Source organism: Siphateles boraxobius, unplaced genomic scaffold (assembly GCF_051911475.1).
Source record: "Siphateles boraxobius isolate OS27281-9 unplaced genomic scaffold, OSU_SipBor_1 77, whole genome shotgun sequence".
Taxonomy (NCBI): domain Eukaryota; kingdom Metazoa; phylum Chordata; class Actinopteri; order Cypriniformes; family Leuciscidae; genus Siphateles; species Siphateles boraxobius.
Genome location: NW_027509205.1, coordinates 12,868,759 through 12,895,668, shown reverse-complemented (window position 1 = coordinate 12,895,668; position 26,910 = coordinate 12,868,759). Strand labels below are relative to the sequence as shown.

Genomic DNA, 26,910 nt, shown 5'->3' with positions numbered 1-26,910 from the left:
ACAGCCGTTATACAGATTTTGGTAGCTTCGACGGTACTTTTAAGATGACCCGCTATGCAGCATACAAGTGTAACCCCTAAAATCCACTGGATCCGTCTACGGCGCGGAACGTCAGCGGCAGGTTTTTGATGCGTCCCTAGCTCGGCGTCAAAGTCCACTGGAAGCATCTCAGACGCGTTTCAGCAGCGGAGCGTTGGTCTCCAAAGGGTGTTTTATTTTGAAAATCGACCGGATCGTCTATGCCGTTCTGTGTCTGACTTCCTGCCCGGTACGATGTACTCTGTGCTGCTTGACGCGGCAAGCGGCGAAAATAGACCTGCTACCTATTCTCTGCGGAGCGGAACAGAGAGATGCGGTTTAATGGTTTAATTTACCACACACACAGTGGCGTCATGCCCATTCAAAGTGAGGGGGCACGTGCCCCCTCAGATTTTTCCTCCCTGATAATTTTTTTGATTCCTATTATGCTCCATAATTACCAGAGCCTATAACGACTCAAATGTGTTCTCAGGAATGTGATGTGATATCATGTCACATGTAAACATGTCATTCACTGCAGATGCGCTGTTCTAACATGCGCTTTACTGAGCGCGAACACCCGACGCACACATGCACTAAAAGCCTGTCTAACAGCGCCTGGTTACTGGACTAAGTTATCTTTCGAGTCTTATTTCGCTAAGACTCTCAAATACACACAAGGTTACACACAAATACATAAGGAAAGTGGGTTATGTCTAAACTGAAAACAAACCGAGAAAATTGAGAGAAATCTGCTTGTCAAATACGTGTATATTAGACGAGTCGCGTACAGGTCTTAAAGAGACAGTAGCCCTATAATAAACATGCAGCCGCTTGTCCTTAAAGGGATAGTTCACCCCAAAATAAAAATTCGGTCATTATTTATTCACTGTAATGTTGTTCCAAACCTATATAAATTTATTTATTGTGCTGAACACAAAAGAAGATATTTTGAAAAATGTGGGTAACCAGACAGTTGCTGGTCCCCATTGACAAATGTAGTGAAAAATATACTATGGAAATCACTGGGGTACATCACCTGTTTGGTTACCCATATTCTTCCAAATAACTTCAACAGAAGAAAGAAACCTATTCAGGTTTAAAACAACTTGAGAGAGTAAATGATGACAATTAAAATTTTTGGGAGAACTATCTATTTAATGTTAATAAAACAACAAAATCGGTATATTTTCCTGCTATTTTGTCCTTAGCCAATCACATGCCTGATTCTTCTGGATGTGTAATAAATCGGTCAGCATCAGCCCGCCCCCTTTTCCTAATATGGTGTCTGTGTATATCAAATCAGCGCTCTAGAATCTTTGCTGTGTATGTTCAAGCAACTCACTCGTCTCGCACGTTGAGCTGGCAATGTTTTACAGATGGTCTTGAAGTGGTAAGTGGGCAAAGCAACAAATCAGCATTGAATTAGTTATCGGATGATATTAAAAGGTAGTGGGATTATTTGTGGTTGACCTGGAAATTTTAACTTGATCAAAAAGTTATGGATTTGATATTAGCTGCGAATTCAGAGCATTAACTTAAGTTGTATCAGTGTAACGTTATCCTAGTCTAGCCTAGTCTAACCGTCAGAAAACAATTGCCTCAGATTGTGCCCCCCCAGAATTTTGGCTTGCATGACGCCCCTGCACACACACACACACACACACACACAGAAGCGAGAGTGACGCTCGCGCAGGTTTCAGTCTCTGCTGCCTCACGATATGAGGACATGATGAACTTCCTCTCCAGAGCCGATCTGAGAGTCACTTCATGAGCATCATGAGCATCTTTCTCTCTCTCTCTCTGTCTCTCTCTCTCTCTCTCTCTCTCTCTCTCTCTCTCTCTCTTTCTAACCAATCATTCATTAAACTTTTTCTATCTCTCTATCTACAAACATCTATCTATCTATCTGTCTATCTATCTATCTATCTTCAAACAATTTTTCTATTTATCTATCTATCTCTTTCTACCAAATTTATCTTTCTTTCTAACTAATCTTTCTTTCTTTCAAACTGATATTTTTTTCTTTTTTCAAACTGATCTTTCTTTCTTTCTAACTAATCCATCTGTTTTCTTTCTTTCTAACTATTCTTCTTTTTTTCTAAAATTTCTTTCTTTTTTACTTTTCTTTCTTTTTTACTTTTCATTTCTTTCTTTTTTTCAATCTAATCTTTTTCTTTCTAACTAATCTGTCTTTCTTTCTTTCTAACTAATCCATCTTTCTTTCTTTCTTTCTTTTTACCTTTTACTTTTCTTCCTTTCTAACCATTCTTTCTTTTTTACTTTTCCTTCTTTCTTTTTACTTTTATTCCTTTTTTCAAACTAATCTTTCTTTATTTTCTTTCTAACTTCTAATTTCTAATCTTTATTTATTTCTAACGAATCTTTCTTTCTTTCTAACTAATCTCTTTCTTTCTAACTAATCTGTCTTTCTTTCATTCTTTCTTTCTTTTTTACTTTTGTTCCTTTCTAACTATTCTTTCTTTTTTCTTTCTTTCTTTTTTCTTTCTTTCTTTTTAACTTTTCTTTCTTTTTAACTTTTCGTTTCTTTCTTTTTCAAACTAATCTTTCTTTCTTTCTATAATCTATCTTTCTTTTTTACTTTTCTTCCTTTCTAACCATTCTTACTTTCTTTCTTTCTAACTATTCTTTCTTTTTTACTTTTCTTCCTTTCTAACCATTCTTTCTTTTTTACTTTTCTTTCTTTCTTTTTTACTTGTCTTTATTTTTTTCAAACTAAACTTTCTTTATTTCAAAATAATCTTTCTTTCTTTCTTTCTAACTAATCTATCTTTCTTTCTAACTAATCTATCTTTCTTTCTTTCTTTCTAACTAGTCTATCTTTCTTTCTTTCTAACTAATCTCTTTCTTTCTAACCAATCCATTTGTCTTTCTTTCTTTCTTTCTTTCTCACTATTGTTACTTTTTTACTTTTCTTCCTTTCTAACTATTCTTTCTTTTTTACTTTTTTTCTTTCTTTCTTTTCTTTCTTTTTTAATTTTATTTTCTTTATTTTTTCTAACTAATCTATCTTTCTTCCTTTCTAACTAATCCATTTTCTTTCTTTCTAACTAATCCATCTTTCTTTCTTTCTTTCTTTCTTTCTAACTATTCTTTATTTTTTCCTAACATTTCTAACCATTATTTCTATTTTACTTTTCTTTCTTTTTTCAAACTAATCTTTCTTTATTTCTAAGTAATCTTTCTTTTTTCTAACTATTCTATCTTTCTTTCTTTCTAACTAATCTATCTCTTTCTTTCTAACTAATCTATCTTTCTTTCTAACTATTCTCTTTCTTTCTTACTATTATTTCTTTTAATCTTTTAATCTTTCTTTCTGCAAACTTTTTCAAACTTTCTGGCTAGGCTTTTCCAAGCCAACTTAAAGTTTGTCTACGAACTTTACCATCTAGTTTTATTTATCATTTTACACATTCCGTGTTGTCAATCGGTTTTTGTTTTGGTCTGTGTGATCGCACCAAGGGGCAACCTCCCCGTCTCTCTCTTGAAGCCAACATGGAAGTGACTTAAACTGCAGTTCATCAACTGAACGCTAGAGACAGGCTCCAAAAGGGAGTCAATTCTACATATCCCTCATGTTAAAATGCCCAACTTTACAGCAGAAAAAAACATGTTTACATGACAACTGTGAGAGGGGTGAATGTTTTTATAACTCATCCATTCAATTATTAGCCTTAAAGTTCAGCATAATTAAGGGCGTGGCCACTTGAGTGACAGGTGGATTGGTGCTGCTGTCACTACTAGATGTTTGTCTACTGTTAGCGCCACGTCACCTCAGCCAATCCCAGCCATTGAACTTGGTGTCTCTGCGATGTTTGTGCTTTTTTTCGGGATCATTTCATGCAATTTAATACACGCATTATACCTTCGCCCATGCCGTTGGACTCCTTGTCGTGTATCGAGAGAACAACCAGCGCTGTTTTCAGTTGTTTTCCTCTGTGAACATGCACTCATGTCATGGATGTCTGACAATTTCATTGCTTTTTGGAGTTTTCAGATTTAAAAACGTCTATATAGAGGCTACACTCGTTCTTTGGTACCATTGCTGTCACGGAACAGATTGATATGCTTATTTAGCCTAGCATCAAATAAAATCCTGCAGGTGTCAGTGCTTTCTCTGTCCATGCTATAAATGCACATCCTTGAATGAGTGTGGATTTCTAGCACATTTACTTGAACTTCTGAGGTAATATCTATGGTTTGACCCATTTGAGAGACGGCCAAAATCAGAATTTAAACTGGACTGAATATGATAAAGCTCTCTACGAACTAGACGTGCGATGCCGCATTGACTGACATGTATGTGCATGTATCACTTTCACACACACACACACGCTTGCATTATACATTTTTAACTATCTAAATAATTAGGGATGGCCCGATACCATTTTTTTTCAAACCGATACGAGTACGAGTATTTACATTTGTGTACTTGCCGATATCGAGTACCGATACCGATATTTCTATCGCAAAAGTAACTATAGGCTCCCAGAAAAGAAGACAGAAGACTATTTTAGAACACAGGTTAGAAGACTGTTTTTATTTTCTTCTCTGCTTGTTTCTCTGCTTGTTTTAACAAGTCTAAAAATAAATAATAATGAGTAAAATAATAAATGTATTAACACACAAACCACTGTTAATTTAACATAAAAGCAAGCAGTTACTGCGTGCATGGTCTGACATGACTGAATGCGCCCAAAGTGCGCTCCCTTAATAGTCTAATTCCTAAAAAGCTGACAGTTCATCGCGATCTCACATATCTGTAATTATCAATGAAGCTGACTGCACAATGAATCTTTCATAATATCCACACTTTGTTTGTTATAATTAGAGGATTTGCCAGCATACAGAATTCAGCACTGAACAAAAAAGTTTGGAGCAGTGAGGGGAGTCTATCTTAAATGCTTCTGATTAGCCATTGCGTTCAAGAAATCAACACACATGTCTGTGATTGGCTACATCGCTCAACGCTGCAAACATGTTATGAATAGAAACTCTGGCCTGTAAATCGTTTCTATTTTGTTTTAGTTGTTCTTCTTGCTTTTCTGCAACAGATGAATGAAAATCTATTAGTTTTAATATGTTGTATTCATAGATATTTCTAGTTTGCGGGAGTCCCGCGAATCGTTTTATTCTCCCGGAACCCGCACACACAGAGTGAGTGCATTACCGCCCGCGTCCGCGCTCGCGCTCGGCCATCAGATCTAGTGCCGCGCCGCACTCTTTTGCGTTGGGAGTGCACGTCCCTATGCCTCAGTTCACCTCGACAAAGCACTCGCGGCGGCCAGTTTCGTTTCGCAAAATGTACGTGGTATCGGGGCGTGGTATCGGCGAATTTTTATGAGTACGAGTACGAGTATATGAGGACAGTATCGACCCGATCCCCGATGCCAGTATCGGTATCGGGCCATCCCTATAAATAATACAGATCATGTCGAGTTAGGCGGGCGTGGTTTCAGCACCAGGGACCTCGACTCCACCCACGTCTCACCTCTTTGCCCATTTTCTGTTATCCAGGACTGACGCGCTGCCAAGATGGCGATGCCTGGCTCCGCCCACTTTAGGCTTCAAAAATGCTCTTCAGAAACCTACGTGTGATGTCACGGACACTACGTCCATATTTTTTTTACAGGCTATGGATCTCGCCCACTGCCAGTTCACCCAATAGTATTTCGACAACCCGGGATGCCAGTTGGCAGGAAACACAGTGTATTGCAGCCTTGGAAACAAGCAAACAAACTGGATCAGAGAGTGCAGATTCCACACAACATAAAAAGCTTACGTATCCATCTAAAAATCTCTATGAATGAGAGCATATTAAAACGCAGATAAATCAACTCCTCAACTTACAGTGTGTAAGTATCCTGGGCTTTCATTGTCAATTGCGCTCGTTCTGTCGCGTGTCACCAAACTGGAAACTCGCGTGAGTGTCGAGTCTGAGGAGGAGGGGACGAAGGGAAGCAACGGTCACCGATATTTTGAATTTGGACTGCAGTACCTATTTTGACCACTAGCTGTCATTCTTACAGACTGCACCTTTAACATAGTAATGTTTCAATAAAACTTAATTAAATATTAAAGTTGTGGAGATGCATAAATAAAACATATAGCAGTAGCCACTGGGGCAGGACCCTCAGAAACTATATATCTATGCCATATCTTGCCCGAAAGGGTGCATATTACTTTAAAGCACGAGTATGCACCCCTAAGGTATGCACTCTTTATGAGTATATGAGGTAAAAGGTGTACTTTTTTTAAAGCACTGCCCCCAGTAGCAAGTTTTTCTACCCTTAAAAACATTATTTTTGTATACTGTATAGTGACTTATAATTTATTTATGCTTAGCTCTAGAATAATTTTTTTTTTTTTTAATTGTTAGAAATTACTATAAAATGATTTTATAGTATCATCACAAATGTCTGGAAAATTCTTGGTCAACAAGTGCCGGAACTTGTAGTGTATGTAACAGTAGTTTGTCATTTTAAACCATTTCGATAAACTTTTTTCTATTTCAATGAATATTGTTAAAGATCTAACTTCTGAACTGAACTAAGGTGACCTTAATGGCCCCGGGCAGGCCGTCGCCCTTGCCTTGATGTTATTCGAAAGGTAAATGCTGTTAAGGAGAGATTTTGCTGGATTTGACTCTATCTTAGTGTGACCTTCACAGTCACACTGTCTCTTTATCATGATCTCAGCACAAAGCGAGGGCAGAGGCAGTAGGCTGCTTGTCTAGCACTCTGATAGTCAAACAAAGGCAGTCCGACTGATGCACTAGATAGCACAAACACACTTCAATTAAAGCCTTCCCTCTCAAAGACAAATCAAACCCGGCAGTACAATGGCAGGATCAACATTAGGAGAAAAAAAAAAAAAGAGAGACACGAGTCCCTCTGAGTGATGAGTAGGACTTAGTTCAGTGCTCTATTAAAGCAGACCAGCTAATTTGAACGGAGAGTGTACGCTGCCTGCCGGCTCCTCTGTGATTTGTAAGGTGTTTTTTTTCTTCTCTTTTTACAGTGTATGCCTTTTCTGTGCTATTTCCTAAATGAACAATTGTTAGTAGTAGTATGTAGTAGTATTGGACTTTTTAATTAGAAAAAAGCAATTAAATTACTTTGTTATTGTTTATATTTTTTTGGGTTTCACACTGTGTCTTTAAATTAATTTAAAGTACTGTCACTGCAGCCATACTCATTTAGATGGGCATTGTGACTTTTTGGAGCGTTGCAGCAGTGTTGCATTTTAGACATTTTTAGAGGTACGCTATGTAACTTTTTTTTTTCAAAATGTAAAAGAAATGATATAATGAGCAAGTACATCATGAATCCATCTTCCAAACCGTGTTTTTTTCTTATCTTGAATCATTACAGCTCACTTATAGTGAGTGTTTATATTCCGACCTTTTTAGACCTTGCAGGACACCAACTACTGCAGAGTTGTCACAGGTTGTTGCAGGAAGGCAGACGAAGATGAAGAATAAAGTTTCAATACGAAGTTTAATGAGGGTAATACAAATAATACTTAGACAGGCAGGGCAACACACTAAATTTAACATAGACCAAACAGAGAATGAATGTGAGGGATCAACTTATATAGCAAACACAAACAAGGATAATTAATAGAACACAGCTGAAACCAATGAACTAATAATGACGGTAACTATGGAAACAGACGAGTGGCCGGAGGCAGAACAAGGAAACACGTGACAAATGAAAACAAACTGAAAGTCCATTAACAAAACTAAACAGAATGGTGACAGAATGCACCCTGTGACAAGACACGACCTTGCACCGTAATAGAGTGATACATAGGGAGGGATGGAGGGGGACGAGGAGATGGTGAAATGATGTGGGGAGGCAGAAGAGAAGGGATGGTGGCAGGATGTGCCGAAGGGATGGTGATGGTGGGACGACGAGACCAAGGGATGGTGATGGTGGGACGACGTGACCCAGATGTTGAAGATGGAGGAAGTCCGATGGCGCAGACCCAGAGCTCTCAGAGCTGACAGCACATGGCGGAGACGAAGGCGGTAGGAGCCAAGATGTGGTAGGTGTGACTATCAACATCTGAAGAATGAACAACAGAGACGAGTCCCCAAGATCCGATGGCGCAGATGGAGGGTCGATGGTGCTGAGCGACATTGCTGGTGCTGGCGACCCAGAAGATGTCGTGGCGACAAGTGTCGCAGGTGGAGCCAGAGTGCCTGATGACTGGGGCGACAGCAGTGAGACCAAGGACAGAGGCGATGCTTAAGGGAGGAAGGAGTCCACTGCAGCCGTAGGGGAGAAGGGACGGAGCATAGTGGTTGACACGTATGTCCGTGGCGTAAGTGGAGCGATGACTGACCAAGGGGGAGCCAGTGGGACGAGGGAACCCAGTGAAGTCACTAGGCAGAGGGTCCCTGGAGGAGCCGAAGGTGGGAGGAGCCAGGACAGAGCCGACAGGTCGACTGGGCGAAATGGAACGAGGGAAACTGAGACGAGAGGCGGAGCCGCAGGATCCTCTGGCCCAGGCGCTGCAGATGTTTGCACTACGTCCCGGCATTGCATCTCCAGATATGGTGCAGGGCTGCAAGCCTCTAGCAGCGGCGGGGCTGCAGAACTGGCTGAGGTGACATCAGACTGGACAGGATGATGGTGAGTAGGTTACAGTCCACACAAATCAAAGAGAAGAATAAATCACCGTCCATATCTTTCATAAAGCAATCTTTAAACAGCTATGAAGAAGATGATGCTTGGGTGGGAGTCGATTCCTCCTTACTGGTGTCCAGCAGCCAGTCCTCGGTACCCATTCCCTCGACCGTAGATGTCCCGGATTCACACCCCTGGTCAGACTCGCTCGGGGGCTCAACTTCCGGGGCGATGGTGAGCACTGTCCTTTGGCTCTGGCTCACTCGTCATGGTGGGTGGTCCCTCAATGTATGCGGGGGGCACTCAAGCATTCTCTGCGGTTGAAGGTGGTAACTTCGGTTCTGGATCGAGGCCGTAAGATGCATGGAGTTTTGTTTATTAACTGCTAGAGCTCCAAAAGTTATATAGTCTTCCTTTAAATATAGTTAAACTTTTAAAAACCTGAGTTACATTTGATTTTGTTGCTGCAAGGTTTTTGAACACATGAGAACTTGTTATATGAAGCCTCTCTTGGTCTAGTGAGCTCAAAACTAGCCTAATTACACAGAATGCCCTTAAAATCTGATTCAGCCAACCCACAACTAGCCAGTTTTAAAAATTCTGCAGAGTATTTCTCTATTCTGTAGAGCACAACTGTTGCTAAAAATAACTCTTTTCCGTGTACCTATGAATTTCCTAACTTGTTTTTCCTGTCAGTGTAGTTTTAGATGTGTCTTTTTATTGAGAAGACATTTCTTTGCCCAATGCTAATGGATTGATTGCCGTTTGAACTCTAGAAACTTTAGTTTTACTTCTGTCTGCATTGTTTCTCATTCTTGTGTTATTTCTATATCGAGTGGAGCAGTGCACAAACCACGTGCTGGGCTGCCCCGTGACCAGCTCTGGCAGGACAGTTGAAGTGAAGCTCGTTTTTTGCGAATTGCCCAGTAGGTGGTTGTGGGCACGCCTCGAATTGAAAGTTAGAAATTGGTTTCACGCAAGGGTGCCCCAGTCATTTGCTGTGCTGAATAGTGGAATTCACTGGATAATTCCAGCATTAATTGATTCTGGGCTCTGAAATAAACAGGCTGGCAAAGTGCACGAAAGTATAGGCACAGCCTAATAGACTTACTCCCTTTTCCAGAGGAAAAGAGTAGTTGCTGAGATCAGACATGAGTCCAAGTCATTATTTTACATGTAAATCAATGAGATTTTCACCCATTTTATTATAAGAAAGGTAATAGCATGTCGTCTCCTGAGTAAGTCACAAGATTTGAAATAGGTTTAATACATAGGGTTAAGAGTTTGCTCAAAGCAACCACCACTATTAAAGTGCACATTTTGCAAACTATACACCTAAAATGTGCAGCCTTACATTATACAGTTCTTATTTGCTTTGCTGAACACAGAGTGAAAGTACAGTGATTTAGAGGGAAGCAATTACCAACTACCATACAAATATGTATTTCTGAATATCCATGGATTCAAGGCTATGCCTGGAGATTTGTAAAATAATGAACTAAGATAGGTAACTTGCTACACCACTATGAACAGCACTACATATTTGGAAGATAACAGCTAGCATTATTTAGCTGGTTGTGTAGGACTAGGTTAATTGCATGCCTGTCGTTTTGATAAATCACTAAGCTGTTGTTGGAATATTTGTTTTGTTTTTTGCAACTGATTTGAGTCTCAAATACTTATTTACTTGGTAAACCCTCTAGATTATGTCTCAAGTTATGTCTAATGCAAATTCAAGTCTGGAATTTGTCAGTTGAGCTCTGTAAGAGTCGTGTGAATGATCAGGTATGCCAGGGTTTCTTGGTGTCTTTGTCTCTCGCCCTATTTTCTCACACATCAGGTGCGCCATAGGGACTCTCATCAATGAGACTCAGTGACACTGCATTAGACTCACTTCTTACTCTAATTCCCACTACACCCATGATCCCCCAAAATGAGTCTATCTCACACTTGGAATGGCGCTGCTACCAGCATTAACTCGCTCAAGGTTTGATTGGCAGTTTAAGTTGTGAATGTCTGAAAAGGACATCGGAAGTACTGAAATATCATTAGATAAGTGTCAACATTAGGATGGATTATTTATTTATTTGTTTCTTTATTTATTTTTTAATGACAGAAATCTTCTGTTTTATTTAGTGTGTATAGCACCATTATATGTAAACATTATCATTATTATCTTCATTCATTGGCTTTTATGTTATTATTCTATTCTGAATTATTAATTTGATGTAATTTACTTAAATTATAATATATATATATATATATATATATATATATATATATATATATATATATATATAATTCTCTCTCTCTCTTTCTCTCTCTAAAGTGGATAAAGCTGTCCACTGTTCAGCCATGGCAGAAGGGCTATCCTGCATGTGTTAATGAAAGCATCACTCTGCTCCCTTTGCTGGGTGGATGGTGGCTTATGGGAAGCTGGAAAGGGGAGGTGTCTCGCTGTATGGATGATGATGAAGGCTCCAAGCATAGGCACGAGAGGACAGATTGGAGGAAAGTGCTGTAGGACTCTGGGAAGTGAACCTGGCTGCTCCCCATGGAGCTAGTGAGAGTGGGAGCGAATGGCCGACATTTACAAATGAGCCTCTTCATCGCCACATGGGAGAATAGAGTATCCTATTGTGTCTCAGCCGTAGAACTGCTCAATCCTCCCCCACGTCCATAAAAAAGCAGGATGAGGAAAAGGATGTGTGTCTGAGCTTTGGTGCCCAAGGCAAGTGGCAGAGCGCATACTTAACTTTCTCTCTTCCCTCATTTCTACCACATAAAATTTGAATTGGAGGGATTTATCATGCAGACCCTGAAGTCTGTGATACCGAAAACATTCAGCTCTAGTTATAGTTCTTTACAGGTTTGGGCAAAATTTCATCATTTGGTCTGTCTATCAATTGACCATTCGCTAAGCCCCGCCCTCTCTAGTTACTGTTGCTATGCCTGTCAAGCTTTCCCGCCTGGCAAGTCTATTACAGTGTGTATGCTCCAGTGTCAGACCTTCCCAATGAGATAATTAGTCATTTTTGGAGAACATGTGAAATATCTGAGAGAGCAAGACAAAAGGGACTGCAGTACGCATTCGAGGGATATATCCATGACATAATATGCAACCGATTAGCGAATAATTTCATAAAAATTTAAGATAAAGCCTATAACGTTAGTCCCAGCGCAAGCAGCAGCCGCCTCATACGTTGACCATTCAAATGGGAAACACACAAATTGAGGAACAGCTATGTTCGTGCACAGCAGGGTAAATTAAATATGAAAATAATCGAATAATTATAAATCAAACAGTTTATCCATACATTTTGTGGAATAACACTAACACCGGGAGAGCCGCGATCGGATTGGGTTAAAGTTACTCAGTCGGGGTAGTACGTTGTCGATTAACAAAATGCTGAAATATATTTTAAAGTATATCAGTGAGCCCCCGTCTTGTCTTTAATCGTCTTATTTTACGTTAAAATATATGCAGTAGGGTTGGGCGGTATTTCGGTAATATCGTATACCGCGGGGTCTTAAAATAGCAACGGTATCAGTTTCAATACCGTCATTACCGGCACTTATATATAATATATAAATATAATTTATTCAATGCCTAAAAATGCTTATGTAGTTGTCATCAAGTGACAGTGTGGAGGAGAAAGAGAGAGAGAGAGAGAAGGGAGAGGCGGTAAATACTGAGGAGGCAATTTTATGTTGCAATAAAAAAGGTGACCGCGAGAGATGGAAACACGTCTAACCTAATGTCGCATCTCCGAAACAACCACCCACTCACTGCTGCGAGGATGCATTTTGCCCCGAGTTCATTAAATAAGCCCATTAGTTTATATTTGTTAAAATATTATAATGTTATTTTTTTTTTACGTTGATAATGAAAACTGAACAGCACGAGTAAGATGGGATGCATCGGGAGTTAGCCATTGACCATTTAATTAAGTTTCATTTTGTAAACGGCCTTTCTTTAAAGTGAATTTCGTTTTGTATAAATTGTATCTTAATTTTAATATTTTTTTTATCAACCAATAATAAATAAGAATCAAATATAGCAGACAACATAATCATGACATGATCGTGCGCTGTCGCGCCGCGGTCACTTGCATTGAAATCTCATCATAAATTAACCGAAACTCAGTGTATGTCTCACAGACATGACAGATATCTAAATAAAGCTTGAAATTTCATTAAACGAAACAATTCAAAACGAAAAGAAATAGGCCACTTGCTGATTATTTAATCCATGATGTGCATTTCTCTCTATGCGCGTTCATACGGAAATGGCGATCATCAAATTAAACGAAACTATTCAAAACGAATAGGCTAGCCGACTCTCTGATTATGTAATCCATGATGTGCATTTCTCTCTATCGTTCACTATGGAGATGGCGATTCGTCAATTTCTTTAAACGAAACAATTCAAAAGGAAAAGAAATATAGGCAGCATACTCTCTGATTAAACCATGATGTGCATTTCTCTCTATAGGCGCGTTCCCTACAGAGATATCAATCGTCAATTTCTTTAAACGAAACAATTCAAAACGAAAAGAAAAAGGCTAGCCTATACCTTCTGATTATGTAATCCATGATTTGCATTTCTCTCTATATATGCGCGTTCACTAGGAGATGGCGATCGTCAACTTAATCTTTGCAGCACTGACAGAAAAGTTGTATTAACAAAAATCAATGGACGCGTGTCACCGGATTTACAAATGCACTTCTTGCTTGTTGCTTGTTAATTTAATTTAAATTAATTAATAAAATGAATACAATTGTCATAATTAAAATAATTAAATATTATTAATTGTCCCATTTTTGCTCATTTATAAATAGTATTTATATCTACCACCCCCTCAGCACCTGGGTTAAACAATTATTTGGCGCCACCATATTATAACGGCCCACGTATTAAAAATAGTCGAGTCTAAATAGGGCTACGGCTCATATTACATTTAATGCCGTCAGCCGGGATCAGACACAACGTGCACGGGTTGGCCTTGATTTATTTATTTTTTTTGCCCGATCTTGTATTCAGTTTCTGAACGGTGTAGCCAAAAGCCAACAGTTTGGTGAAGCTGTCTGAGCCTTATGTCATAATTTTCAATTAGTCACGGTAATACCGTATACCCCGGTAAAATAGGGAGGAGTTTTGACGGTATCAAAATTTGGATACCGCCCAAGCCTAATATGCAGCATTATGAACAAAGAACCATCATTATTTCCAAGCAATAGGTGTTTTTGTTAATCCTGTGGGCATGTAGTTGTGAATGGGGTCTCCAACACTGCTTGATCCACGCCCATCATTTCTCCCCTTGGCTTTTAGATTTTTGGGAAGGAAAAAAATTCCACTTTCCCGTCCAAATTTTTATGATACCGGGTATCGGATTTGCACAATCCACACGCACAACGATTCGGCATGTTTCCCTCGCTCGAAAGCTTGCCAGACCTCCCACGCCTAGTTACGGTTGCTAAGACATGATTGGCCAGTGGCGGTTTTCGGCCGTGGCTTAGCGAAGGGTCAATTGAGCGATCATTTTGTATTTCTATTGTTCATTTTATCATTCTTACTTTTATTTTTCTAGTTAAAGGTACAATCTGTATTTTTTTTGCCGCCAGAGGTCGCATTTTCAAAACAATAACAAAGACAAAGCTTGATGACGCTATGCAAGTACCAAGTATTAGCCAAGTATTAGCCAAGCACTCCCTGGGTTATCACAGAATACATTTCCCATCATGCACCTCCCTGGACTAATTACACCAAACACCATAAACCTGCACTGCGCTGATTACACACACCTGCATCTCATTCACACACACACACACACACACATATAAACCACTTCCACGCACCACATCAGTGCAAAGTCTTGACTTTCCTGCATTGAAACAGACACTAATGAGGCATCTATGTATTATATCTATGGTTTCTACAAGCAAAAACCAAGGATAGCACGGATGTTACGTGATTAATATGCAACTATGACAAGGGATGAGCCGTTATTTAAAACTGGAACTTCTCTGGATTTACAAATCCTTGGAAACATTTGGGATAATTGGGACTTTAAGCAACAGCCTCTTGTGAAAGGGCAACGGCAGCTGGATGTAAACGGTTAACTGCCGTAGTTAAAGAACGCAAAAATCATTAAGCAACCGTGAAGAGTACGGTTTAGGGGACAATTTAATCATTTGACAAAATACAAATAAAGAAAGTGATTTTAAAAAGCAGGAGAGGGTTGCTTTGGGCATTTAATGATATACATAAACAATTACAATGCCACATACCATAAAACATATTAACTTTCTTAACCTTTCACTTAGTAGCGACAACGGCAAGTCAGCTGTTCTCCCGTAGTAGACAGTTACAGTAGAACGTTGTGAAGTAGCAGTTAAAATCGCGCATGCGCAATAGAACGCCAGAATGCCGTTGCCGTTCCACCACAGGCTGTTGCTTAAAGTCCCTATTGTAAGTACAGAACTGCATGACAAGTGGTTTTTGAATATTTTATTGCAAAATCTTACATATTGTACCTTTAAATTTCTTATATTAATTTCTTTGCATTTCAATTCATATTATTTCTTGTTCCTTACATTTCAGTTAAAATTTCAATTCTAGGCTACATTTACTTTTTTGCTACCTTGGTTCAAATTTCAGGAATTTAATTGGACAGACGGTCTCCAATTAGTTCTGAACTGTGCACAACCTTGGTGTTTTCTTTATTTACATTTGAGAGTTGTGGATTTATTTACTTTTGACAGTTCCAAAATATGATTATTAGAAGTGTCAATTGATTAAAAATGCATGCTATGCTAATTAAATCAGCATGTAATCAGACCAAATCAGAATAGCATGCAATCAAATTAATCTTAATCACATATGTAGATATTTGCTAAGCAAAATAATTTAAAGACATTTTATTGTTATTGTAGATGAAAACATGTCCCATCACACACTTTTCATACACAGAACTTGGCACGGACAGCCAAGGCTGAGCTGTCACATTCATAGTGGAGATGTTACAGGGGGAGATGATGCTGCTTTTTTCTCTCTATACATCCCCTCAAAGAGCAGTTTCATTTCCATCCAATGCAGTGGGACCTGGCACTAGCAGCAAAACAATCTTGCTAAGTGCGAACACTTCCCTCCCACAATACATCCTCCTCTTCCACTCAGGTTGCAGTGTGGAAACAGAAGGGCGAGACAGAACGGCTGGAGCTCAGCCACTCACTCAGCCCTTGATAGGGGGGATTCAGTGCTGTGAGATGGGGATAATTTGTTTCGAGAGTCCTCAAAGTGTCTGGGACCTGGGAGGTGCACCGCAGGCGAATTAGCATGCCAAGCCAAACATTGACCACCAGCTGGAAAACATCTAAGCTATTCTGGATCAATTCAGAATTGATCTCAGCCCAACTGTATGTATAATGTAGGCTGTTGGGTGGTTAAGACTGGCTGTCTGTCTGACCAGTGCTGGGAAAGAGATATGATCTGCCCACACCCTTTAAAAGCATATTAATGGAAAGGGCAAAGGGGCTTGAAGAGACTTTCAAATGAGCAGAGAGGGTTGCCTCTGTGCAGTAAATGGATTCCATCCTGCCAAGTTACGACCAGATGTATTCAGAGCATGCTGACAGGGCTCTGCGCATTCTACAGGCCTGTTTACAGGGTACTCCACGTCCCACTGCTTTCTGTTGAGTCCGCAGGTTGGTGGCCAAAAGCTTTGGAAGAAGGTGAGGCACCGAGCATCATGAGTCTTGAATGGTCGTGGCGGGGCATGCACAGAGGAGCTATAACGCAGAGTCGGCTGCGAGCGCCATTCCTGCTCCTCATTTGGGCTGCCCAAGGAGGCTGCATGCAGGGATTAATAGGTGGTTGACTGGAAAGCAAAGCTTTTTAACCCTGCTCAGGGACTCGTAGAACAGCACCACACCACGCCAGCAGATGCCAAGCGCAGCTGTCATGAGTCAGAGTGCTTTTGTTGTTTGCGCTCTCTTCTTTCTCACTCATCTTTCCCCTCTGTGGCCTTCTCCAGCCTTTTGCACTTTCTGGTTGAACTCATATTCCTCTTAAATATTTTCAAACTTACTTTCCCATTGTCTTTTTTTTTCAAAGGCATCTGACTATATGTAGGATTAATGGTTGCTTGTGATCTATCTATCTATCTATCTATCTATCTATCTATCTATCTATCTATCTATCTATCTATCTATCTATCTATCTCATATCCATTTGGAGTTTTTTTTTCATTGTGTCTGACAACAGGTCAAGAACAAACCTATCCATTTCTTTGGTTTAATGCACACTCTCCTGAAGTGTGTAAACTACCTTACAATGATGTGCTTGTTTTTAATGAGCTGTGTGAGAGAAGACGAGCTCCACAGCTTTTTCTGGAGTCCTTGACCTTTCCTCATCCCTGCTGACTCTTGTTCGTCTGTTATACCCTCACACCTCTCCCACTCTCGCTCATTTATCCTATCATCTCACTGTTCCCTCCTCAACTGTCCCTCCCTGCGTATCGCTCTCTCCTATGTCTAATTGCATTTCAATTCGCCCTAAGGGATGCCTGGGTAGTTCAATCCTCTCCCCCGGTTTCCCTCAAATCCATTTGCACCCTGCCCTGGCCAGGTCAGTTTCATGGGTTGCCCTGCAGGAAATATCCAATGACCTTACTTTCCAGTGACAACAAGGTATCATGGGGAATAGAATCAGTTGAGAGGCTCATCCTGCCCCCCATTCCCTCATATCCATCTTCCCCTCCTTCATAGACTTCCTGCTGTCAAGTGTAGAACAAGGTCAGAATTATGTACTATGTGATACCAAGTACCAAAAGTTTGAGGATACATTATATATAATATATAGTGCTGGGTAGTAACTGATTATATGTAATCTGGATTACATAATCATATTCCAAAAAATTTTAACATATAATTAGATTATATTACATTTTAAAAATTACTTTATGGATTACATGATTATTCACACAATGGCAGTCAATTTATATTGTATTGGTTTGCGCTAATTCTTCTTTTTACTCTTTTAAATGTTCATTTCTAAAAATAAAAATAAACCATTGTGTGTTATACCGTAACTATATTTACAATATAGGATGGCCATGTAATTTTCATGTAAATAAATTTGTGATGCTTTTAAATGTGGGGTCAAAAGCACTTCTTATTTACACCATGTAGGAGAGGAGTACTGTAATTATGCAAGTTACTAAACACTGCTGATACAGCATATAGCTGTCAAAATTTGTCTGGAAAACTTTGAATGTGTAATGCCACTGCTGTTTTTATGTTTGTTATTGTTTGTTCACGTAATACAGGGATTCCCAAAAATTTTTTTTGGCAGACAAACAAATTTTTTTTTTAAATACTAAATATTTAGTTTTTATTTTCATATAATTAATTTATATTAATTTTACATTAGATTTTTTTAATCAATCATTAGCTTTTCATCAACTCATAATCCCCCTGCAGTTCATTAATTACCTCCAGTTTGGGAAGCCCTGGCATATTGTAATGCTTAATGCATTTCGTGAAGATGATAACAAAGAATATTGTCTGTTTTCTTTCTCTCTCTTTTTTATTATTTATTTTATTTTTTTATATACAAAATAACTCCATTTAAATCTAAGTGAGTAATCTAAAAGTAATCAAAAAGTGGTCCGAATACATTACCTAAATGAGTAGTCGAGATTACGTTACTAACTACAATTTTTGCCTTGTAATTTGTAATCATTACAAGACTACAGTTTGCAGGTAATCTGCCCAATTTGTTTTCTGATTTCATTCAATGTTTACAGCAAATTTATAAAAGTTTAATTGAATTTCAGATTTTCTTGGTATTTTGAATGTCCCTCTTATGCTTTTACAACAGCAGCACTTCAGCTGCATGAACTCCACAAGTTTGTGTTTAACATAATAATCATTTTATGCAGCATTTCATTTAATTTTGAATCCTAGATTTTCAATTTGGTCTCAGAAGTTTCGACCCCACTGTACTTTATTCTTCACTTTATTCACTATTCAATCTAATGAATGCATCATAATTTCATACAGTTCTATATAAAGTAAGCAAATATCCTGTGTACTCGCATCTGTTTCTCAAAAACATTTATCTTATACTTTAAAGGCCCTCTGTAACCCATTTACTTACTCCACTATATCTGGGACTTATTTGTGTGTTTTTTTTACAGAGTAGAACATGGCAGAAAGCTTGAAAGTGTGTTTTAGTATAGGAGTCTTTTCAGAGAAGTACAATGTAGTCTGGAAGTGCTTGTGGAAAAAAAGTGTGGGTTGAAAGAATGAGGTTGACATATGCACAACCCATGAAAACTCACGCTGTGAATGATGAATCCATTTGATCAAGTCACTTTTTTTGTTTCAAACTCTGAGACATAGAGACCTTTAATTTAAACAGCCTCAAAAGTGCCGTGTTAGACTTAATGGAATATTGGTATTCAAATGGAGGAGTTTGTTCCCCTCGGTGTCTATGAGCTTTTTAGTCTCAAATGCTCAATGGCTCATGGGAACATGGAGATGCGTTATGGATGGTATTTAGAGACAAGTGTCTGATGGGTGCTGGAATAATGCCAGAGAGATGCCTATCTCTGCTTTTAATGGAATGTCTATCGTTGTTTTAAGTGATCAGCCCTGTCAATTCAGACTAGAGCCCGACCGATATATCGGCGGGCCGATATTATCGGCCGATTTTAGGCATTTTCCTAACTATCGGTATCGGCATTTATAATGGCCGATAAATGAATATTTTAAAAAATGCGGGTACGGTGATTCATGTAAGGGTGGCGCTGCCAATAAAGCACCTAAAAGCTGTCACAAGAACTGGCAAAAATAATGATTATGAATACAACAAATATAGCAAGGAGACATTTTAATTGTTTATTAATAAACAAGTGTTTTCAGTCAGTGTCAGCCAAAGATGAAGTTGACGATGCTGACTCGCGATCTTCAGTGAGCGCGCGCCAGAGAGAAATGCACATTTCATACGATTACATGAGTCTGTCTGTCTTTCGTTTTGAATTGTTCTGTTTAAAAGTAGACATTTCAATATAGATATATTTCAATTCTCAGGTCTATACGCTGAGTTTCGGTTCATGAGACGAGCTCCAGTTCACCCGCAGGCGCCTCCGTGTCGAGATTATGTATCGTCTGCTAAATTTACTTCTTATAAATTAAATCCAGGCAAATGGCTGATGAAACATTGATTAAAATTAAGATACAATTAATACAAAACGAAATTCACTTTGAAACGAAAGGTTTTGTGCTTTCTGTTTGATGTCTATGTGAAAGTTTCAAAGCATTAGTGCCGCTTTCAGAGCGCTCACGTCCGTAGTGCTGAACTGTCGCGTCTGTAACATTGTTTTTTCCTCATAAATGCAAACACGAAAAATAAAATAAAATAAAATAAAATGAATATTTCATGTAGCCTGTGGAGACTGAGAGCCAACCCTTCGTCATCCGGTGGGTAGTAGCCTACTTGTGATTTGCGCAGTGTAATTCACAGAATTGATTTCTCTGCTACAAGCCTCTGTCACGTATTGTGTGAGCTTGTGACTATTGCAAGCGCGCAGCTGAGAAGTCCTGATTATATTGTCTGCTATATTTAGGCCTTCTTCTTATTTATTAAGGCAATTGGTTGATGAAACATTGATTAAAATGCGTGGCGCGAGCGATCTCCGACAGTAAACTGATTCTGCTTTGAGGGTAAACAGCTGTTGCGATGCGAGCAATAACGGTCGCGTCCGGTGTAGACACAGTGTTAAAGCTCATTCTGCCTGATAACGCTACGTTACAACATCAAGCAATATTCCAAAAATGTATATAATTATAACACTTTATATAGGGCCATTTTGCATTAAGAGTAGCCTAGTTTCACGTTTAGTACATTTTGCTTACTAATTATTTAAAATAGTATAAAAGTACTGTACATATGTAATTAAAAACGTTTTCATTATGATATTATTCATTTTACTTTAGTAAAAAGATCTGAGTTCTTCCTCCACTGGTAGAGATTAGAGGAATTAAGAGTAAAAATAGAAGATAATAAGGTTTTGTCAGTGACACTTTTTATATATTTATTGATACAAGTTATGACTAAATTAAAAGACAAAGTCGTCGTTAGTGAAGATTATGCAACAGTATTTAGAATATAATATAATATAATATAACATGCAATGCAAACTAGTTTGGTTACAGCTCAGCTGTATAATTCTCATTCTATCATTCCCCCTGCCTCCATTACATATCTGTGTCACACAAGTGTTTGATTACCACATTTGAGTGATCATTGCAAAACGTGTTTGTAAAATATATTTATTCTGTTTATAGCTACTGTGTAAAGTACCCATCAAAAGTTTGTACACACCAATAGGAAAGTGTCCAAACTTTTGACTGGTATACTGTACTATAATACACATAAATAATATTGCTACTGTATTATAATATACACATAAATAATTTCGGCCGATATATCGGTATCGGGCTTTTTTTACTCCCTAATATCGGTATCGGCATCGGCCCCCAAAAATCCATATCGGTCGGGCTCTAATTCAGACGGTGAATTTTGATGCTTTCGATGCTTCACCTTACCTACAGTACATCAATCTAAGCGTCAAAAGGTAGAGACGACAAACGTGCAAGCCGTGGGTCAGCCAGGGACACAGATACTACCGCTGCAACAAACACCTCATCAAATGTCTGCCAATACAAGCAGCATCTTGTGCGCAAGAGAAATGTGATGGGAATTACATTTATCAGAGCTGCTTCTCTGTCTCCTCGTGATTTAAAAAGGAGGGAAGGATTGGGTAAAAGTGTGTTTGCTTGCATTATGTTGTTATTGTATCAATTTTGCACACCAGAAACAAAGGAGGGGAAATATGCGTGTCATATTTAATTTTAAATTGCCAGACGTCATCTTATGTTCACAGAAGAGCCTCTTGCTTTAGCTGTCGGCGGTGACAGTTTGAGTGAAAATTGAGGCCATTGTTGTCCGGTATCCAATCAGGAAGGCGTTTTCAAAATTGAATCAGAGATGTGTCTCAGAGGTTCTCGTTTACACATTGCCCTCAGATGGAGACAGAAACAGGAGAGGACATGGGGAAAAAAGGTGGCTGTGGTTCATGTGAGCTAGTTCTCCTTGTAGAGGTGACACCATTTAGCATATTAAGAGCATTTTAAACAGGTGCGGGTAGACACGGTTCTCCGTAATCAGCTTTTCTGATGTAAGCTCCTGATACATGGATTTTACAGACTCTCCAATGTCAAGGTCCTCTTCTCCTTTGTAGTAATGCTAGAGTACGGTACAGAGATGTCAGGCGCATGTTCAGCCAGCTCTGTGGCACATTGCTCTTGGTTTATACATGTTATTTGCTGGTGTGGTAAGTGGTTCAATGATGCAATTTTTTATTTTATTTACTCATACAATGACACCTCTATAGAGTTTGATTACTAAATTAAAATAAAGAATCTTGGGATCGTCAATCAGCACATGTATTCAAAATATAAGCAAAATTTAAAAAAGTGGTATAAAAATCAACTGAAACGAGAACTAGCCGCTTATAAAACCACACAAACTTTGTCTCTCGCAGCTGTTTAATGGCTCTTTGCTTGTTTTTGTTTGTTTTTTTGCTGTAAGGTTATTGCAACTTTATGGCTGATCGGGGGGTTGGAATAATCCTCGACATCTGTTCGGGGAGTGGTTGGGGGGATGCCGACGTTTGCCTTTTATTTACTGGACCGGGCCTCTCGGCTCATCCCCCCAGCTCTGAGGTCGGCATTTTGATTTTTAATGGGAAAACGTTAAAAAAGAATCTCAAATGGGCCTCAAGGTCAATGAAGGAGTTTCACCCCGAGTTATCTCTATGGCTTGTAAAACAAACATTACTCATGAGCACCACAGTAAATTAGCACCATGCACCAAAGACGGACTTATTTTATTGAGTATTACTGTTTTAATTGAGTGTTTAATAAGATTAAGTTTTCTTTCCTTTCATTTGCAAAACGAGTTAAGTTCAAATGTAGATACTACAAAATTTTACAGCATATACAAACTAAACATTTTGGTAGCACTTTGTTTTACAGTCCTGTTTCGCATGAACATCCTATGTACTTATTGTAGTAATGACACTAACTAGGAGTAACCCTGAACCTACCCCTAAACCCTAACTTAACCCATTTAGTTGCCTTACACTACACTTTACTTTTGTGGTAAGAACACTAAGTACATTGAAAGTGCACGTACTGTAAAAAGTGTTACCAAAATTTTGTTGCTCATCTGTAGCATTTTCAGTTTGTTAAGCCAGGCAAGAGTGTATTTTTCTTTATGGTGTGGTTGTCTTACTCTTCTCCATGGTCATATTCCACAGCCTCTTCCTCTCGTCCTTCTCTCTTTCCCTCTGGCCCTGATGACAGGAGGGTAGAACGTTAATCAGAACGGCGCTATCTCTCAGACAGCACCTGCAGGCTATCGCCAGCTCTAGCGTTCTCTGTGTGGGCAATGCCAGTCTTGGCACCCTGGTTCCTCGAGGGATGGCCATGCTGCCAACTGTGACAGGATTACACCGTAGAGTTACTGACTATAAATATATATTACACTTTCTAAGGACATCTGAATACCATTGTTGAGTAGAATTTGGTCTATTATTGATAGACTTACAGTGTTTAATTAGGTTAGTAAATAAAACCTTGTCAACCTCAGATGCAAGAAGAATATTGAAATTGATTGTAGTGTGATGGATTTACATTATGTAGATTGCTTGGTGTAATGTTCTAGAAAGTAAGCTTATTGATTGACAATTTCTTTTAAGAGTGAGATATTTTGTGAACTACTATTTAAGTGATTTCAATGAGATTAAAAACCATTTGAATTTGAAAACAGAAAAAAACGACAAATTCAGTGACTTGTAATGAAATCAAAGTTAATAACTTTTATGCTGTTATGTTCCTGTGATAAGTCTATTGAATCTGCATGTAGAATTAAATTAAATGAGCCTGAAACTCATACTTAAATAAAAGTTTCAATAAACTATTGCTCAGCACTTCAGCAGAAATGCTCTTGTTTCTGTCAGCAATGTTGTGGCAAGTCTTTACAAATCGTTTCTTAAAGTTACTCTGTTTCATCTTAATTTACCCAGAACAACACGTGAAGTTCAAGAAATAATTGGACTCTTGTTTGATAACAATTTGTGTCCCTCCGTATTCCTGCTGTCTTTGTATGGCAAATGCTCTCTGTGTGAAATGAATGGCTGGCTGTCACAGGTAATCATGAGGTTGCTTGTCAGTACTTGGTCTGCTTTCATTTCCCATGATTAGCTTTGTGAAGGAATGATGGGATATGTTTCACTCATCCACTTGTCTCTTTTGTTGGGTGACAGTGATGACTGGGTTAACATCGGTACCAGAAATCACATCATCTGCTGTCATGCTTCTTTTGCATCCCGAGAAACGATTTCTTTTTTTGTTACAGCAATCAAAACAACCACTGTAAAAGAGGTGTTCATGTCATTCACATTTTCATAAAGTATAATGTGAGCTTCAGACAAAGAGGGAGGGAGGAAATATGTGCACAAAATGTGCTGAATGCAATTTTCAAGGCGCTGTTCCCGAGCTCGCGGGAGTGCAGTACGGTCTTAAACTGGTTGGTTTTAAACTCATATCTGTGATGGCTATGGTTTTAGACACATTTTTAAAGCTTATTTTGTCATAAAACCTGTTTAATTCTGTAAATGCACTTTCTGTAAATCTCCATTCATTTCAGTTTATTCATGTACACATGTTAAAAAGCTGTTGATATTCTGTAACGTCTACCTGTCTTTCTGCTTTCTCTGTTTGACAGGAAATTGCAGCATACTTGATTACATTTGAAAAGCATGAAGAATGGTTGACAACATCCCCTAAAACAAGGTAAGAGTGTTTATGAACTAACCATTAGAAACCCCTTTCCCCAGAATTCCAGGGTATATCACTATGATGCTCAAATGAAGCCATTAGCTGGAGATTCCCCCAACGACCCACTTTAGGATTGCCGCTATCTTAAAAGTTGGGTGTTTGATATTGGTGGACATTGATGGCAGTTTCAAAAGGTTTACTTCTTTTAGGAGTTAGCCTTGCAGGTAATGGATTATTAATGTGGACTAATAACTGCAAATAGCCTATTAGTAGAGCTCGATGCTCTATTCTAATTTCTTCCGTGGATGCGATGGTAATGTATTAATATCTAACAGCAAATTAAACGTCCTATAATAAATGGATGTGTGAGCTGATGGTGTCTAACTGCGCAGAAGTAGATGATAGGTGTTGAATGACATTGAAGAGGGAAAAGTGAGCATGTCATGTCTACTAGTGAGTGTATGCGTGCATGTACCTGAATCCGTCTGTCATCTTGGTTAATGGCTGATAGCTCACCCTGGGGTCTGAAGAACCTCTGGTGAATTTACATGTTCCCAGGCCCCACAAGAGTAGGATTTGTGTATTTTTAAATAGACTGTCTATACACTTGATGTAGATTTGAGGTGTAATGGAGTGCCACTTATCCAGTGTCAATTATGCTGCTGATGCGAATGGTTCAGAGTTAGGCAGGACAAGGTTGCCATGGCGAGCAGGATTTGGGAAATGAGTTTGTACTGTCACTTTAATTCAGCAAACTACTTCATATATAAGCATACCTATAGTAATAATTTTTTTTTTTAAATACTTTATAATATAAGTCAACCAGCTGCATCCACGACTGCAAAATGTGTAATATGCCACATTTTCTCATTTGCTTTTATTTTTGTAGTGCTGGGCCATGTAGCCCTGCCCATAGTTAAATGTCATTGGTTGAAAATTATTTTCCACATAGATGGTACATATCAAATATAGTTGAAGTAGTTCACTTTCAGTGAGAACAGAAAAAAAAAAACTGCACTATGGAAATTATTGCACCTGGTTAGGACACAATGTAAGAGTTGCTTCTGTCCCCGAGATAAAACTCACTCCGCACAGTAGATATAACCAGTTATTAAAAATAGATAAGAGAAAGAAGGTTACTTGAAGGTGGGGGAGATTTTTGGGAAAAACTACATTTCATTTATCCTCCAATGCACAACATCAGGGCTCTTATGGTGTAATATTTTAAGAAGCTTATAGTGTGGGCATATTATGTATCTGTGTGTACATGCTAGGGTTTAAGTCTGTGTGTTTCTTCAGTCTGTTTTTCCTAGCCTCAGGTTAAGCCCTCCAGTCTCCTGTTCTAGCCAGTTTGTTGAAACACAACAGTGCTTTCTCCATCTCCCGCCTGCTTCCAGAAGGAAGTCCCACTTCTCTCCCAATTAGAGAGAGCTGATCTTATACTATTAGACAGCACAGAGTCCTTTCTCCTCAGTGCCAGACACTGGAAACTGCTTTTCTCCATTCTGTGCACAGGAAGTGCTGGCCGCCTTCGGCACAAAAATAAAAGAAGCAATGCTGATGAGGGATCCTGTCGTCTTTCACGCTTGTTCATAGTGTATGAAACACTGTGTTATCTCTCTCTCTCTCTCTCTCTCTCTCTCTCTCTCTCTAAATCTCTCTCTCTCTCTCTCTCTCTCTCTCTCTCTCTAAATCTCTCTCTCTTTCTCTCTCTCTCTCTCTAAATCTCATTTAAGTCTTCCATCCCACAACCAACTATAGTGAATTTGTGAGGTTGACTAATTTATAAATTTTTTCTTTAAATTGGGTGATGTTTTAATTTATGTGCTGTTATCGGTTTTCCCTCAAAATTTTAAATGTATTCTCTATAGGCATTGTCTTTGTTGGCATTCAAATGGCCAATGTATGGACCATTGCATCACATTGCATTGTTGTTTTTAGTGTTCCACAACCACTACATTTTTAAGACTGCGTGTCAACTGTCCAGATTTTAAAAAGGCAAGAACATATCTTATGGGTCGATTGAGGCCAGCCTAATTACAGTATACATGGTCTCCTTAAGAAAAATTAGTCAGCCAACAAGCTACTCATTTTTGAAAGATGTAGTTTTGCACATCCATATTAACAATCCTAATTCATGTGCAAATGGACTTTGAGTACTCCAACTTCCACCCAATTTTTCTCTCTGCCTGTAAGGGACATTGATAATGGCTGGACATAAAGCAAAAGCCTATTATAAGACATTTCCTTGTGTAATTGCTATAGATGAGCTGAAGAGCACCCCGTCAGCTTTTTATCTCCAACACACAAAAAATTTGCCCATGAA

The 26,910-nt window shown here is 38.8% G+C and overlaps 1 protein-coding gene across 10 annotated transcripts in view; it reads left to right on the top strand.

Moving 5' to 3' along the window:
- Positions 1-26,910, top strand: part of camta1a (calmodulin binding transcription activator 1a) — a 502,209-nt gene that overhangs the window by 233,867 nt on the left and 241,432 nt on the right. For all 10 annotated transcript variants that reach the window (XR_013198264.1, XR_013198260.1, XR_013198259.1 and 7 more), the window contains one exon: positions 24,532-24,599. Coding sequence is in view for 3 of the 10 variants with exons in the window: in XM_077218051.1 (XP_077074166.1) it covers positions 24,532-24,599 (68 nt within the window). In the remaining 7 variants the exon portion in view is untranslated. The remainder of the gene's footprint in view (positions 1-24,531; positions 24,600-26,910) is intronic.